Source organism: Capronia epimyces (genome assembly GCF_000585565.1).
Source record: "Capronia epimyces CBS 606.96 chromosome Unknown aczIQ-supercont1.10, whole genome shotgun sequence".
NCBI lineage: Eukaryota > Fungi > Ascomycota > Eurotiomycetes > Chaetothyriales > Herpotrichiellaceae > Capronia > Capronia epimyces.
In genome coordinates this window covers 344,864-359,101 of record NW_006912913.1, presented here as the reverse complement: position 1 = coordinate 359,101, position 14,238 = coordinate 344,864, and the positions used below count along the sequence as shown (strand labels likewise).

Sequence of the window (14,238 nt, the reverse complement as noted above, 5' to 3'; positions counted from 1 at the left end):
GGCTAAAAACGCCGCAGCAGGAACGAGAAGCGAGTGGCTTAGGAGGCTACAAACCCCCCTAATTGGCCTGCCGATTGCCCCTCCTTCAATTAAAGCAAATGTATTGCGTAGTTGTTGTAGCCACACCCCACCATTATCTGCTCGTTGCGCAGCGCAGCGCAGTGCAGTGATTATTTGTCCGGGCAAAATTAAAGGGCCACCGGGATATAACTTGAACAATATATCCCCAGTGAACCTGCCAGAAAACCCTCGTTCTTTTGAGCCATATATCCTCCCAGGAATTCCTTTGTTCTTTTCAAACCTCCAGGCTCCATTCTCCCTCTTCCTCATTCTCAAGTCCAGGCTTACTAGGCACAATGACGACCTCTCAATCTGGCAAGGGCACCAAGTGAGTAGTAGTAGCCTCTGTGATCACTCGAGGTCGAGGTTTGATGTCGGACGTGAAGCATGCTGACTCTATTCTGGTCAGGACCGTGTTCACTTTGAACACCGGGGCTAAGATGCCTGGCGTTGGCCTGGGCACCTGGCAATCGAAGCCCAACGAAGTCCGCGAAGCAGTCAAGAACGCCCTCCTCGCAGGCTACCGTCACATTGACACGTAAGACCTCCGATCGAGTCGACGAAACCCGTTCGGGCCTCTGACAGATTCACAGTGCCCTGGCATATGGCAATGAAGCAGAAGTGGGTCAGGGAATCAAAGACTCCGGCATTCCTCGCAGTGAGATCTGGATCACCACGAAGCTCGACAATCCATGGCACAAACGCGTTCAGGAGGGCCTCGCGTCGTCGCTGAAGAGCCTGGACACTGATTACATCGACTTGTACCTGATGCACTGGCCCAGTTCCACGGTTGCTGAAGATCTCAATAAGCACTATGACGATTGGAACTTCATCGACACTTGGTGCGCAATGCCCGACTCCGACGTGGGTCTTCATCCAACTGACTGCTTCTTAGGCGCGAGATGCAGAAGCTCCTTGGTACCGGCAAGGTTCGAAATATCGGCGTGTCCAATTTTGTCATCTCTAACCTGGAGAAACTCCTCAACGACCCATCTTGCAAAGTAGTCCCCGCGGTCAATCAAATCGAACTCCATCCCAACATGCCCTCACCCAAGACCATCGCCTACTGCAAAGAGAAAGGCATCCACTGTACTGCATACTCCTGTTTGGGTTCAACCGACTCACCGTTGGCACATGATAAGACACTGGCCGCCATTGCTGAGGCTCATGGCAAGACTCCTCAGCAAGTGCTCCTGGTGTGGAACCTCCAACGGGGCTGCTCCGTCATACCGAAGAGCGTCAACAAAGCACGGATTGAGTCAAACTTTCAGCTGGATGGCTTCGAGTTGACTCCCGAGGAGATGGAGAAATTGAGTAGCATCAAGGATCGGTTCAAAGTCTGCGGCGATGCCTGGTTACCGGTACGAGTGTTCTTCAACGAGGAGGGCGATGGTGGCGATAGTCCTTCTCACTAGGCTGCTTCTACGGGCTCGTTCTCCAACCCAATAAATAACTGGTCAATCATTGTTGAGGTAGATAAACCCCTGGTATGATGATCAAGATTGCACTATTTACGGAAACGATTTGGAGGCTGTGTATGCCGCCCTATGTTTGTCACACAAGATAATAATTTACCCTTGATGGTGCTGAGGCCCTAGCCTCATATGCTGAGCATAAGGCGGCGTCACACTCTTCCCCAATGGGCTTGTCGGTAGCCGTTTTACTATCGTCAGAGATCCAGCCTGCACCACAGGCATCACCATCTGGCACAGGCACCGTCGGTCGCTCTCAACATAACCTAATGTATCTGTGTTTGCTAACGGCCAAAGTTCCGCGTTTACCCTAAGACATCGGCTGGTCTCATATCGCTTGACCGATCCTGTCTGGTTGGGCACTTGTGAGATGACTTCGGGCACCGACACCCCAGGCGCGGCGGAGGTGGACGAAGCGCATCATGGCGGAGGGTCCGGCGATGCCACCACTCGCCCAAAGAGAATGGCATGCGTTCTGTGCAGAAAGAGGAAGTTGAAATGCGACGGGGACAAACCGAGCTGCGGGACTTGCTCCAGGCTCAAGCACCATTGCGAATACTCGGAAGAACGAAAGAAGAGCGGCCCCAAAAGAGGCTATGTCAAACTGCTAGAGGCGCGCCTCAAGCAAGTCGAGAATCTATTGGAATCAAGAGATATACCCGGGGAGATTGGCTCTTCTGCTGCGCAGACCTCAAGGGCGCCCGATACATACATTTCTGGTTCGCCCCAACCGCCAATGGGTGTTCCGTCCTTTGAGGGCGCCTCTATGTCAGGTCTGATGCAAGACGGCAATTTTACCGATCCCGCTCTGGGTGGGATCAATGATTTTCCCATGAATACGGACGATGATTTTTCCTGGGAAATGATAGGTCTGGGTTTGGAGGAGGCATTGCCGCCACGAGAAGTTGTAGATGAAATGTCAGTCCATCCGTTTTTCCGCATGCCTCTTGGTTGCTGACAACTTCAGGAACGAAATCTATTTTCAGAAGATTCATCCATCAATGCCCATGATCCACAAGGCCAGATATCTCGCTTCAATGGATCTGGCCCCTTATATTCGCCCACCAGCAAGTCTGAGGTATGCAATGTGGACGAATGTGTGCTCCGTGACACCGAAATACACTGCTTATACGGAACCTTTCTACGCGCGGGCGCGCAAATATGCCGAAATGGACGAAATGAAGGGTCACGGAGAAAGCATGATCACGCTCGCTCATTGTCAAGCCTGGGTGCTGCTGTCCTGTTACGAGTTCAAACTCATGTATTTCCCGCGGGCTTGGATGAGCGTTGGTAGAGCCGCGAGGTTGGCCCAGATGATGGGCTTACATCGACAAGACCGGCTCGGGCTCGATGTCAAACAGACATTACCCCCTCCACGAGATTGGACTGAACGCGAAGAACGACGGCGGACCTTTTGGTTGACGTATTGCCACGATCGATATGCATCCATGGGGACTGGATGGCCCATGTGCATGGATGAGCACGATGTAGGTGCGATGGTCGGTTATGAAGGCCCTGCTAACAGGATGTCTCGCAGATCCTCACCAACTTGCCTGCCAGCGACGAGGCCTTCAATACATGTCATCCGGAACCCACGCTTCAGTTATCAGATCTTTTGAACGGAGACGGAGCGTCATCACTTTCGTCGTTTGGAGGGATGATCCTCATGTCGACGCTCTACGGCCGCAATCTGACCCATCTTCACCGGCCTTCGGAGCAAGACAATGATCACGATCTCAATGGTGCTTTCTGGAAACGACACCGATCTTTAGACAACATTCTTCTCAACACATCGTTGTCGCTGCCGCCTCATCTTCGCTTGCCGGCAGGCATCAACGACCCGAACACCGTGTTCGTCAACATGAACATCCATACGGCGACTATATGTTTACACCAAGCCGCCATCTTCAAGGCCGACAAGAATCAATTACCTGCCCAGATCAGTGCCGAATCGAAACGTCGATGCATTGTCGCAGCAGACCAGGTCACCAACATCATGAAGATGATCAGTCACATGGACTTGTCCGCGGTAGGGCTCCATCTCCGTCCGAGGGAGTGTCGTGCTAATATTTGCTAGATGAGTCCATTCTTTGCATTCTGCCTCTACGTCGCTGCGCGGGTCTTTGTCCAGTATCTCAAGGCGAGAAAAGACGATGCGGCCGTGAAATCGTCATTGCACTTCCTCCTCACTGCCATGCAGGTCTTGAAATCCACGAATCCCCTGACCGAGTCCTTTCTGGTTCAACTCGACGTTGATCTGGAAGGGAGTGGCCTTGACCTTCCCAATAGCGCTTCACGGTGGAAGTTTGGCCATCGACCACCGGTCCGTCTCTAATTGCTGCTTGTGTATGATCGTCAGCTGACTGTGGGCCTAGGGTGAATCTCCTGCCAACACCGATTCGATAAAATGTTCTCCGCTGTTCGAGATACGCGAGGGTCAACAGCAACATCATCCTATTATGAATGGCGTCATCCCCCCCGCTGTGAAGACGAATTCCGACGCGTCGACGTTCAGCAGCTCCTACCCTAGTTTGTATGCTTCCGGAGATTCCAGTAGTGGCGGCTACACGGTTCCGACGGGACCGGGGTCAATGAATGAGAGGTTCGACAACACATTCGAACTGCCACTGCAATCGGTCGGCATCGACACTTCTCCCGAGGGCACCGGCTCGGGCTCGAGATCACAATCCAACCATCCAACGCCGTCAACGGTATCCCAGCAAAATTCGTCGTCCACCTCACACACGTCCCCTCCTAACCCGTCCATGTCATTTGGCGGCAATGGTGGCCAGAACGCACGACAACAGCCATCGCCGGGGTTCGGTCTAGGCAACAACGATGGTTGGAGTGCCATCGCTCCCACAAATCCATTGGGCGAAGGGGTTTCGGATCAAGCACAAAACTTGATTTTTGGCAGTACAGGCATGACCCCGGGGCCCGATTCCATATGGCCGGCAGGGGGGTTAGGCGAGGGGAGTGACTGGATGTTCGGTTGGTCCGGGTCGACACCACAGCCTCAATGATGAAAGGGTGGCTGTATATTCCGAATGGACGAGATAATTATGTGAGGAGCGAAGGGGAATGGGAGTGCGATTGGGAGTGCGATTGGGAACGCGAATGGGAATGGAATGGTGCACAACGACAACAAACGGCGCAGGAAATCAATGTATTTTATACCCCGGGATGGAACGGGACAGGACAGGTGGTCAGGCACGAAGATATCGAAGATGTCGAAGATATACTCATACCCAGGATGATCTAACCAGGTCTCATCTCACCGGCGAAAATCAAATCAAAAGGATATCTTGTCTATAGAATTGCACTGTCTATAGAATTGCACGAGTTCTTTGTTGTGATGCAAATGCAATGCAATGTAACGTTGGTGCGCACCAGGACGATGGTGAAAATGTCTATGTGGGTTTATTCCGCGCTAGCCAGAGCCAGGGCCAGAGCTAGACCTAAAGGCTGAACTGAACGAATGATGGAGGAATGGCCTTGACCGCCTGGACCGCCTTGACGACGGGATCATACAAAGGCTAGTAATGGTGATGGCGATGGCGATGGCGATGGGAGCCCTACATCAATCACTCACAGTCGGCTTTGGTCTCGACCATGAGCAGGAGTAGGCAGGCCACCGACACCGACACGGACACCGATACCGAAGCCTCGGCCTTGTGTATTGCCTTTATGGCCGTGGCTGTGGTTGTGTTTGTCTTGATCGAGGACTTCTGCAAAGGCGGCTTCGACATCATGCTCGGCCAACCACGTCGTGCTGGGTCGGTTCTTCATCTTCAGTCTCAGGGCCTCGTCCTCGTCCTCGTCGGACTCAGAGACCGGCGTTACCGCTGCCGCTGCCGCTGCCGCTCCAGTTCCAGCTCCAGCTCCAGCTCCGCCGGCACCAAGGACCGACTTGACCAGGCGTTCGGTGTGTGGCCGTCGCGTCCTGTCATAGAGGGACAGAGCGCGGTGGATGTCCTGGACCTGGAGTGGAACTGGAACTGGAATTGAGGCCGTGGGCTGTGTGGTAGGGTTATTGGTAGCACTGGCACCGGCACCGGCATTATCAGCACCAGCACTATCAGCTCCAGTACTATCAGCTCCAGCACCAGCACTACCAGGTACGAGGCCAAGGGCGGCAAAAACATGCCGAAAGGCCAGATACAGAGCCCAGGCGTCATCCAGGGCCAGCGAGCCGCCGGCAGCATGGGCGCCGCCGTGAGTATGAGCGGCGTCTCCGACCAGGGTGACGCGCGAACCAAAGACCCAGGTATCCAACGGCGCGCCGGCCAGGTTGGGGTACAGACGCACGTAGGGGGTGGCTTCGGTCAAGGCCTTGACCACGGGGTTCCAGCCCTTGTATAGCTCGCGGAACACGGCCACGTCGCCTTCCTGGTCCCATTGGATTTGCTGGGTCTGGGGTTGAGATTGGCCGATGGCCCTCGCGGCTGCAGGATCAAAGTTGCCCACGGTGGTATACAGGTTTTTGCCCAGGCGGGAGGCGAAGAAGGTGTGCTTCGGCCCCCACCAGTGAGTCGAGTCGGGCGGCAGGTCCGGGATGAGTCCACCCTCGACCAGCTCGGCATCGAAGGTCGAGCGGAACAGCGTGCGGCCGGTCCAGTGCAGCGAGTGTTGGGGCCGGAAGGCGGCGCGCACCTTGGAGCGCAGGCCATCGGCGCCGATGAGGATGTCGCCGCGCACGCTGGTGCCGTCGTCGAAGAACAGCCGGACCCCGTCGCCGTCCGCCTCCCCCTCCACCTCCGCTGACCGCACCGCCTTGTTGAGATGGATCGTGCGCCGGTCCACGTATTCCAGCAGCGCCTCGTGCAGGTGCGCCCGGTGGAATCGCGCCGTCTGATGCCGCCGGTCCGGCACGTCGACAAACTCGTCCACGCTGACCACCTCGTTCGTCTTCCAGTGCCGGTAGATCATGGGGAGGCCGCTGGGCCCGCGGAACCCGACCGCGTCGTCCAGCGCGTTGGCCACGCCCAGCCGCTCCAGCGTGCGCAGCCCGTTCGGGCTCAGCGCGATGCTGGCTCCGATCTCCTTCAGCTCGCGCGCCTTCTCGTACAGTTGGATGTCGAGCCTGAGCTCCGCGCTGTCCAAGCGCCGCAGCGCAATCGCCGTCGCCAGTCCCGCGATTCCCGCTCCGGCGATGAGGACTTTGACCTCCGCCATTTGATATGGAGGTTGAGATGGGATGCTCAATCCGATCCGAAACAACACCGTGTGCCTGTTCCTGTGTCTGTGTCTGTGTCCGTGTCTGTGCCTGCGCCAACCCTTGCATATATAGTCGCCCCGGGAGACCGGGATGTCCTGGACCGTACTGTAAGTACTGAGTGTGAGATGGGGGGAGGCGCCACTATCATCCACCTGGTAGGTGCCTGGGGAGAGATACCACCCCTGTGCTACCCACGCTTTCACAGTCTTAGCTCCCCCATATATCACGCAATATCAAGGATGTGAGCACGCCAGATGACATGGGTTGTCCTCTGATTACTCCGTACTGTTCAGCCCCGAAACCGCTAAGGGATTAGACGCTGATGATATGTCACAAATGGACCTATGTTCGTGATAATAGGGCAGAATTCAGTATAACCAATGCACCAGTAGTCCCGTATCCTTGCCGCGGCGCAGCCTTAGGCCCCGTCGTGGTGCCATCTGCTATGGTAGTACTCTGTACTCGGTACAGGCTGATCCATATGTGTCGCCCCCATCTGTCGCCATAGGCTGACGGTCAGTATTGCTGATCACCCCGCAGCCTCCTCGTCCACGGCCATTCCCCGTCCTGTCTCCAGAGCGCAGGATAAGGATGTAACATGAATGGCACGCTTGTTTTCGCTACCGATGAGCCCATCTGGATCCCAAAGCACGCGACGTTCACGCTGCGGCGTGGCGATACACATATATGCCAAATGTGACAATTCCGAGGAGGCTAGTCCGACCGATGCCCAGTCGTCGGGTATTGTCGATCTCCAAAGGACCTGGTCCGTCCCGAAAAGATACTTATCTCCTGGAGCTTCAACGCACTCTTGCCCGTGTGCCTCTGTTTCTCCACGATTTGCAGGCAGAGAGGGAGCTTGACGGACCGCTCAAGCGAAACTTCTGCCGCGTGACGTGACAGGATGGCCGACGACGACAAGAAATCCGGCGTGGTTGCATCTGCAACGGAGGGGAACGCCGACTTGTTGACCGCACCCAAAGTGCCTCCTCGCTTCGCCGACGAAAGCTTCAAGCTCTTTTCCAAGGTCCAGGTTGACGATCCTACGCCGGAAGAAGCATTGAGGATCAAGCGAAAACTCATCTGGAGAATCATCCCCTTTCTCTGCGTCGGCTATCATCTGATGTATGTGGACAAGCAGACGGTGAGTACTCGTCCTCCTTCTCTTTCGGGTCTATGGCCGACGCGGAGTTGACATGATTGCCATGCATAGCTTGGGAGTTCGGCCATCCTAGGCATTCTCAAAGACAACCACCTCAATGCCACTCAATACAATTGGCTTTCGTCCATCTTTTACTTTGGCTATCTCCTGGCGGAATGGCCGCAGAACTGGGCCCTGCAACGGTTCCCGGTGGGGAAATGGTTGGCCGCCAACCTGATGCTCTGGTAAGGGAGATAGACTGTCGTCTGATGGGAAACCTTGTGCTGAGACCGCCGCCGTATACAATTCAGGGGAGGAATCGTCTTGCTCCACATCCCGTGCCGGAACTTCGCAGGTCTTTTTGTGGTCCGATTCTTCCTCGGTACGGCCGAGGCATGTATCGTGCCGGCGTTCCTGTTGACCCTCGCCATGTTCTTCACCTACCAGGAGCAGTCGTGGCTCATGCCAATCATGTGGGCTTCGGGGAACTCCAGTCCCATCACGTCGGGGCTGTTGTCTTACGGTGTGCTCTGGATCAAGACGGGCGGGTTTGAGCCGTGGAAATGGTTTATGGGTGCGTTATGCTCATTCCGCCACGATTGAAACAGCAACGGCATGCTACTGACTGGATGCTGACCCACTCAAGTCATCACCGGGGGCATCACGATCTTGTTCGGCGCCTCAGTCTGGTTCTTCTTCCCCGACAGTCCGTTGAGTGCCCGCTTCCTGAGCCCAGAGGACCGGGCGAGGGCAGTGCTGCGCATCAAGGAGAACCACTCCGGCATCGAACACAAGCGGTTCAAGCGATATCAGTTCATCGAAGCCATCAAAGACCCCAAGACATGGATGTTCTTCCTGCATGCCTGGAGCCAGGAAATGGCCAATGGCGTCACGAACCAGTATTCGCTTATCATCAAGTCGTTTGGCTTCAGCACCCTCCAGACGACGCTCCTTGGCTGCGTCACCGGCCTAGTGTCGCTCTTTTCGCTAGCCTTCGCCGCCGTCTTCCTCAACCGCACCCGCGACTGCCGTGCCTGGATCTCCGTCGCTGCGTATGTGCCGGCCGCCATCGCCAACATCCTGCTCATGGCGTTGCCCTGGTCGAACCGTTGGGGGCTGGTCACCGGCATTTGGTTGCGTTCTACCGCCGGTATCCCGTACGCGGTGGTCATGATCTGGGCATCCAACAATTCGGCCGGCCACACCAAGAAGACAACTGTCATTGCGTTGTATCACGTGGGCTATGGTCTTGGAAATATCCTCTCGCCTCAACTTTTTGTTCCTGGCTGGGCACCACGCTATTATGCGACGTGGGGAATTATTCTGGGGGTAAGTGAACAATAGAGAGATATTCTTCTCGGGGGTCCCCAATGGGAGATCCGGGCTACCCATTGATCATGCTAGCAATGTGCCGCTGTCGGGTTTGCTGATTCTTGTCTTTCTAGCTCGCTTGCATCCTTCCGACGATCGACATTCTGGTTCTCCGATGGTACCTCGTCAGGGAGAACCGACGTCGCGACAAGCTGGAAGCCGCATCCCAAGTGGCCCACAGGGGAATTGTCGAGGCCGTCGATGCCGACGGCACCAAGACGCAGACCATCGTGTCCAACAACCAACTGGATCTGACGGATAGAGAAAACCTGGAGTTTCGCTACGTCCTGTAAGCGGAGACAGGGGTTGGGGTTGAAGTGAAGAGGGAGGAATTTCAATCTCTGCGTCAAAGTCTGCCTGACAAGACGTCCAGCATGATGGCTACCACGAACCTGAACCTACGGGTGTGATAGAGATATCAACCGAGTAAACGTTCGATGTTCGGATCTATGGGAACTGCGCAGGCGTATTGATTGATTGATTAATTACTTCGTACGCCTATAAGGAGCTAAGCCTATATGGGTCAAAGCCTATTCCGGGCGCGTCCTGCACGGTTCTCAACCCCGTGTCGATTATTCGCTAGTACTCGCGTATATAAAGCCTCCGCGACGAAGTACGCCGTAGAGAGCTTTACGTACTATACGTAGATCGAGATAGCCTCCGCGACGAAGTCCGTCGTAGAGACCTCGATCTGGTACTAAGTATAGCCTAAGGATTTCCAACGATATAAGATCTTGGGGGTATAGTTTACGGTTCCAAAGCCGGTCGTCTTCCCCCGCCGTGCACGAAAGCCCTACCCTTTCCCCCGGGTCTACAACGCGTATCGATCGATCGTAGTAGATAGAGAGGCAGGTAGAGAGGTTAAGGTCGTCGGATCGATCGGTCGTTTATCGTGGGATATCTTCCGCGGCAGCGAGTTCCTATATATCTAATAGTGAGTGTTCTAAAAGTTCTAGGTTTGCTTAGCCCGATAGGCAGATATAAGTGCGTTTAACACTCGTTAATAAGTACGACACCCGTTAAAGTGCCACGCCTGAACGAGTGTTTAAGTAAACGTAGTTATGTGTTCCAAGAGTTGAGAGATCCAAAATGTAGGGTGTAGCGAGAGGTGTGTGAAAAGGTTGACTGCGCAGGCGTAGGCGAGAGGGAGAGGGGGTGTACGCCAAGACTCGGCACGTGATATTGCTTTATGGAGAGTCACATGCCAGACAAATCAATCATCAATCATCGCAGTTCTGCGTCGAACCTGTAACAGTGACCACCGCCAGTTCTCGTCGACTAGGTACTGTCTATTGCACATATTATGTGAGGCCAGAATCGTTCCGGTCCGTTTCTCCTTCTCCTTTCCTTAGGTCGGGTTTCGCCTCCTCCCAATTCCTCTTGCGCCGACATGCCGTTCCGTTCTCGGTCCTTTGGCGACGGTGATGGGTGAGACACTGGCGAAGAGAGCAGATGTGATGTTATGATGACCTCGACCCGGATCCCGACCCCGACCCTGGCCTCGTTACACCCGCAGCGGCGTGGAAAGCCGCGGACACAGACCCCGGCAAGGCACTCAAGCCCAAGCCCAACTCGGCGGAAATGCCGTCGACCAGTCTCTTCCACAGCTCGGCCAGGGCCTCTTGCAGCACCACGGCTGGGCTCTCCATCTGCCAGTCCTGGAACTGCGTGTCGAAGTTGATGTTGTCGTTGCTGTATTCCGGCCCGAGCCAGGGGAGACAGGGGTAGGGGTAGGGGTAGGGGTAGGTGGTCGACGAGGCTGGCGGTGGGGACACTTTGGGCTCCAAGTCGGCCATGGTTGCGCCTGTTTATTATATATAGAGAGATCTTTCTTGAATGTTGATGTTGAGGCTGATATTGCTGTCGCTGCCGCTGTCGAGGTCGAAGCCGTCCCTAGATGGTCGCGCGGATGGATACTAGATAGTCTCTGTCGGAAGTCTGGCTGACCGAACGACCGGAACACACTGAAGGCTAAGTATGATCTCGGAGAATAGTGGAAGGCAACGAGTCAAAAGGAATGAATGGTATGGTATGGACCGAAAGTGAAGAATAATGGCAACTGAATGAGACGGAATGCCTGTAAATTTCACATGTCAGCGAGGGCCGATTCGCACCGGCAACGCAGCCTCTTCTCTCTCCGGTCCACTGTCCCAAGATGGCAATAAATAGTTCGCCTCGATCGGATGGGTCCCTTCAAGGTGCCTTTCATGTCCCCTTCATGTTCCTTGTGTTTACTGGCATGTGCATGTGGAACACGTCCCTCCTCTGTACCTGTAGTTGGCCCACTTCCACTTCACTTCTACTTACAGATACAGACTACCGATGATGCACCCTATCCTCGTCCGTAGCTTCTTTCAATGCCGTAGGCCCTGCCTGGGTGCCATCAGCGGTCTTTCATCAGCCGGAGTGGTGGTCGAAAACCTCAATCTCTTGTCACAATACTGTCTGACAGAAAGGAAGGGGCCGATGCTAACAGCAACGAAATCTATTTGGTCGTGAAGAAATACAAATCTATTGGGTGGTACTGGCTCCATGCTGCAATGATGCAAATATTAAGTAGTTGTACAATGACGGACGGGTCAAGACCGTGCTTGCTTTTCACCTCCCTCCAGATCACCTCTCACCGTTCACGGATCACCACACCCCTACGGCTACCGCTCCCGGGATCGACTCGTCCGCCTGCGCGACAAGGAACGATTTGTTCTCAGGGAGCGATTTGTTCGGGTGCGCTCGACGGATCGACTCGTCCTGGTGCGGGTCAGATCCAAGCCGGCAATGGACGCGGCGGTATTGACGCGGTCAATGTCGTAAGGGCTGAAATTGTAGTCTGCGGCTTCGCTGATGCTGCCAGAGCGGGACTTGATCCTGGCCAACGAGGCCCGGTCTGCCGAGAGATTCGTCCGGGTCGGACGGATCGGTTCTAACCGCGGCGATGAGCCTTCTTCTTCCTCCTTCTCAGCCTCGCTCTCGTCTCCGATCGATTCCTCTGGTGTTTCGGCCCCGGCCTCTGCAGCGGCAGATCGCGCGGCTTTGGCGCGGAGTTCGGCCATGGCGGCTTCGGCCCGGGCGGCGTACACACAGCGGCTGCGGATGCTCGCCCCGTAATGATAGAAGACGAAGGGGAACGGGACACAAGCCAAGGCCAGAAACGCCGGGATCGAGGCGCCCCAGTGCAGGCCCAGGGTCTTGAACATGTCGCTGGTGAACAGCGGGAAGGCGGCCCCGAACAGCGATCTCAGCACCGTGTTGGCAGCCAGCACCGAGGCGGCAAAGATCGTGTACGCGTCGATCAGATAATTGGTCACCACCAGGAAAAGAATCGTGAAGCCAGCGCCAAAGGGCACTCCGGCGAGCACGGGTGAGATCCAGTGAATCGATGGATAGTTGGTCCAGGCAAACCAGAACAGCCCAATGGGTATCGCCACGGCACCATACATTGCCGCCGGCAGCCGGGCTTCGGCGGGCGCAACCCCGCCGTGCTTTTCCGCTTCCTTCACATACCACCTGTTTGTGTAGCTGGAAAAGACGATTCCAAGAACCATGCCGACTGCCACGCCGAGAAACGGCAGGCCGCCGATCCCCTCGGACCAGCCACGGGTTTCTTGGAAGACGATCGGGTAGGCACCGAACATGAGATAAAGCGTGCCTGTAAGAAGAAAAAGGTCAGTCAGAAGACGGTTGGCTCTTCCGCAAGGTTATCTGCGCACTCACCATAAATGATGGCAATGTACAGCGACAGCAACAATACAATTGGTTCCAAGAACAATAGAATCCACGGGCGAATCAGAGCAGCTGGCAGGAGGGACTTGAGTGATGGCCGGCCCTTCTCTTTGTCCGCCTCCAACATGTACACCTTGCCGGTCATGTGGGATAGTTTGTCCACCCGTTTCCGAAGGATGACTGGCGCATAGGTCTCGGGCACGAAGAGAGTACCCAAGATCCAAAGGACACCAGCGAAGATGGTCAAAAGACCCATGACCCATTTCCAGCCCTGCGTCTCTCCGAGAAAGCCGGAACAGAATGGGCCCAAGGTTGGACCCATGCTCGGGGCCAGGGCAAAGATACCCATGGCAAGGCCTCTCTCAGACGCGGTGAAGACATCTGCGATGACCCCGCCGGCGTTGGTGAAAGGCGAAGAGCCGAATGCACCGGCGAAGAAACGCAGGACGAGCAGCGTCCCAATGCTGTTGGCACCGGCACACCCGGCATTGAAGGCGGTAAAGCAGCCAAAGGTGATGAAGAAGATGATTTGACGACCGTAGATTTCAGACAGAGGAGCCCAGAGCAAGGGGCCAAGGGCGAATCCGAGCACGAACAAGGAGATGCCGGCCGTGATCAACTCAGTACTGGCGCCGAAATCGATGTAGATTTCTCGGATGGTGCCGCTGAAAGCACTGGAAGCAAACGCCGTGGCTAGGATTTCTGCAGACACGATAAAACTGATATTCCATCGCCGCGCCGACGTCCAGTTGAACGGATTGCCCGGGTCATTGGGGATGTAGCTGACAATGTAAGGGTCGTGCTCTGTGCCGGACCCGCGATAAGGGTAGTTCAGTACTTCTGGGGTGACGCGAGCCTGATCGACGACGAGTCGGAATATGGGTAGTTGGGGACAAACCGAGTCCTCGACGTCGTCTTTCTCTGCCATGATAGGCGGGATCTTGTCGACGAGGGGACGGCGGCCGGGAAGTTGCAATGGACTGCTCGGCTGGTGGAGGGGAGAGGTCGAAAGGAATTAAAGGCCTACAATTGTCACTGCTTGAAAAAAAATGTCGTTAAGTGTACTCATGGGTGAATGAAAACCCCGATGCCCCAACGGGCGAAACATTGATAACAAACAGCGAGGGCGGCAAAGTGGCCAAGGTACCGGCAGACACAGCCCGGTCGACGTGGGACGTGGCACGTTCAACGCCGACGGGGCCAACAACAGATAGAAGAGCTGCGTGAGTATCCGTACTCGGTCCCAATATTGCTAC

The 14,238-nt window shown here is 55.4% G+C and overlaps 6 protein-coding genes across 6 annotated transcripts; 3 read left to right on the top strand and 3 right to left on the bottom strand.

Moving 5' to 3' along the window:
* Positions 1–356: 356 nt before the first annotated feature.
* Positions 357–1,475, top strand: A1O3_09670 (alcohol dehydrogenase; the record flags this gene model as incomplete). The annotated part of the gene is made up of 4 exons (XM_007739764.1): positions 357–388; positions 470–598; positions 654–902; positions 956–1,475. The coding sequence occupies 4 exons, from the start codon at positions 357–359 to the stop codon at positions 1,473–1,475; spliced, it is 930 nt and encodes a 309-aa protein (XP_007737954.1).
* Positions 1,476–1,902: 427 nt separating this feature from the next.
* On the top strand, positions 1,903–4,555 carry A1O3_09669 (uncharacterized protein; the record flags this gene model as incomplete). Its single annotated transcript, XM_007739763.1, has 5 exons — positions 1,903–2,450; positions 2,500–3,019; positions 3,070–3,561; positions 3,610–3,855; positions 3,908–4,555. The coding sequence occupies 5 exons, from the start codon at positions 1,903–1,905 to the stop codon at positions 4,553–4,555; spliced, it is 2,454 nt and encodes an 817-aa protein (XP_007737953.1).
* A 565-nt stretch (positions 4,556–5,120) lies between these two features.
* Positions 5,121–6,707, bottom strand: A1O3_09668 (uncharacterized protein; the record flags this gene model as incomplete). Its single annotated transcript, XM_007739762.1, has 1 exon — positions 5,121–6,707. The coding sequence occupies one exon, from the start codon at positions 6,705–6,707 to the stop codon at positions 5,121–5,123; it is 1,587 nt and encodes a 528-aa protein (XP_007737952.1).
* Positions 6,708–7,654: 947 nt separating this feature from the next.
* On the top strand, positions 7,655–9,555 carry A1O3_09667 (uncharacterized protein; the record flags this gene model as incomplete). Its single annotated transcript, XM_007739761.1, has 5 exons — positions 7,655–7,894; positions 7,964–8,136; positions 8,203–8,465; positions 8,538–9,220; positions 9,337–9,555. The coding sequence occupies 5 exons, from the start codon at positions 7,655–7,657 to the stop codon at positions 9,553–9,555; spliced, it is 1,578 nt and encodes a 525-aa protein (XP_007737951.1).
* Positions 9,556–10,722: 1,167 nt separating this feature from the next.
* Positions 10,723–11,058, bottom strand: A1O3_09666 (uncharacterized protein; the record flags this gene model as incomplete). Its single annotated transcript, XM_007739760.1, has 1 exon — positions 10,723–11,058. One exon carries the CDS (start codon positions 11,056–11,058, stop codon positions 10,723–10,725), a length of 336 nt encoding a protein of 111 aa, XP_007737950.1.
* An 855-nt stretch (positions 11,059–11,913) lies between these two features.
* Positions 11,914–13,910, bottom strand: A1O3_09665 (uncharacterized protein; the record flags this gene model as incomplete). Its single annotated transcript, XM_007739759.1, has 2 exons — positions 11,914–12,908; positions 12,974–13,910. The coding sequence occupies 2 exons, from the start codon at positions 13,908–13,910 to the stop codon at positions 11,914–11,916; spliced, it is 1,932 nt and encodes a 643-aa protein (XP_007737949.1).
* Positions 13,911–14,238: the final 328 nt, after the last annotated feature.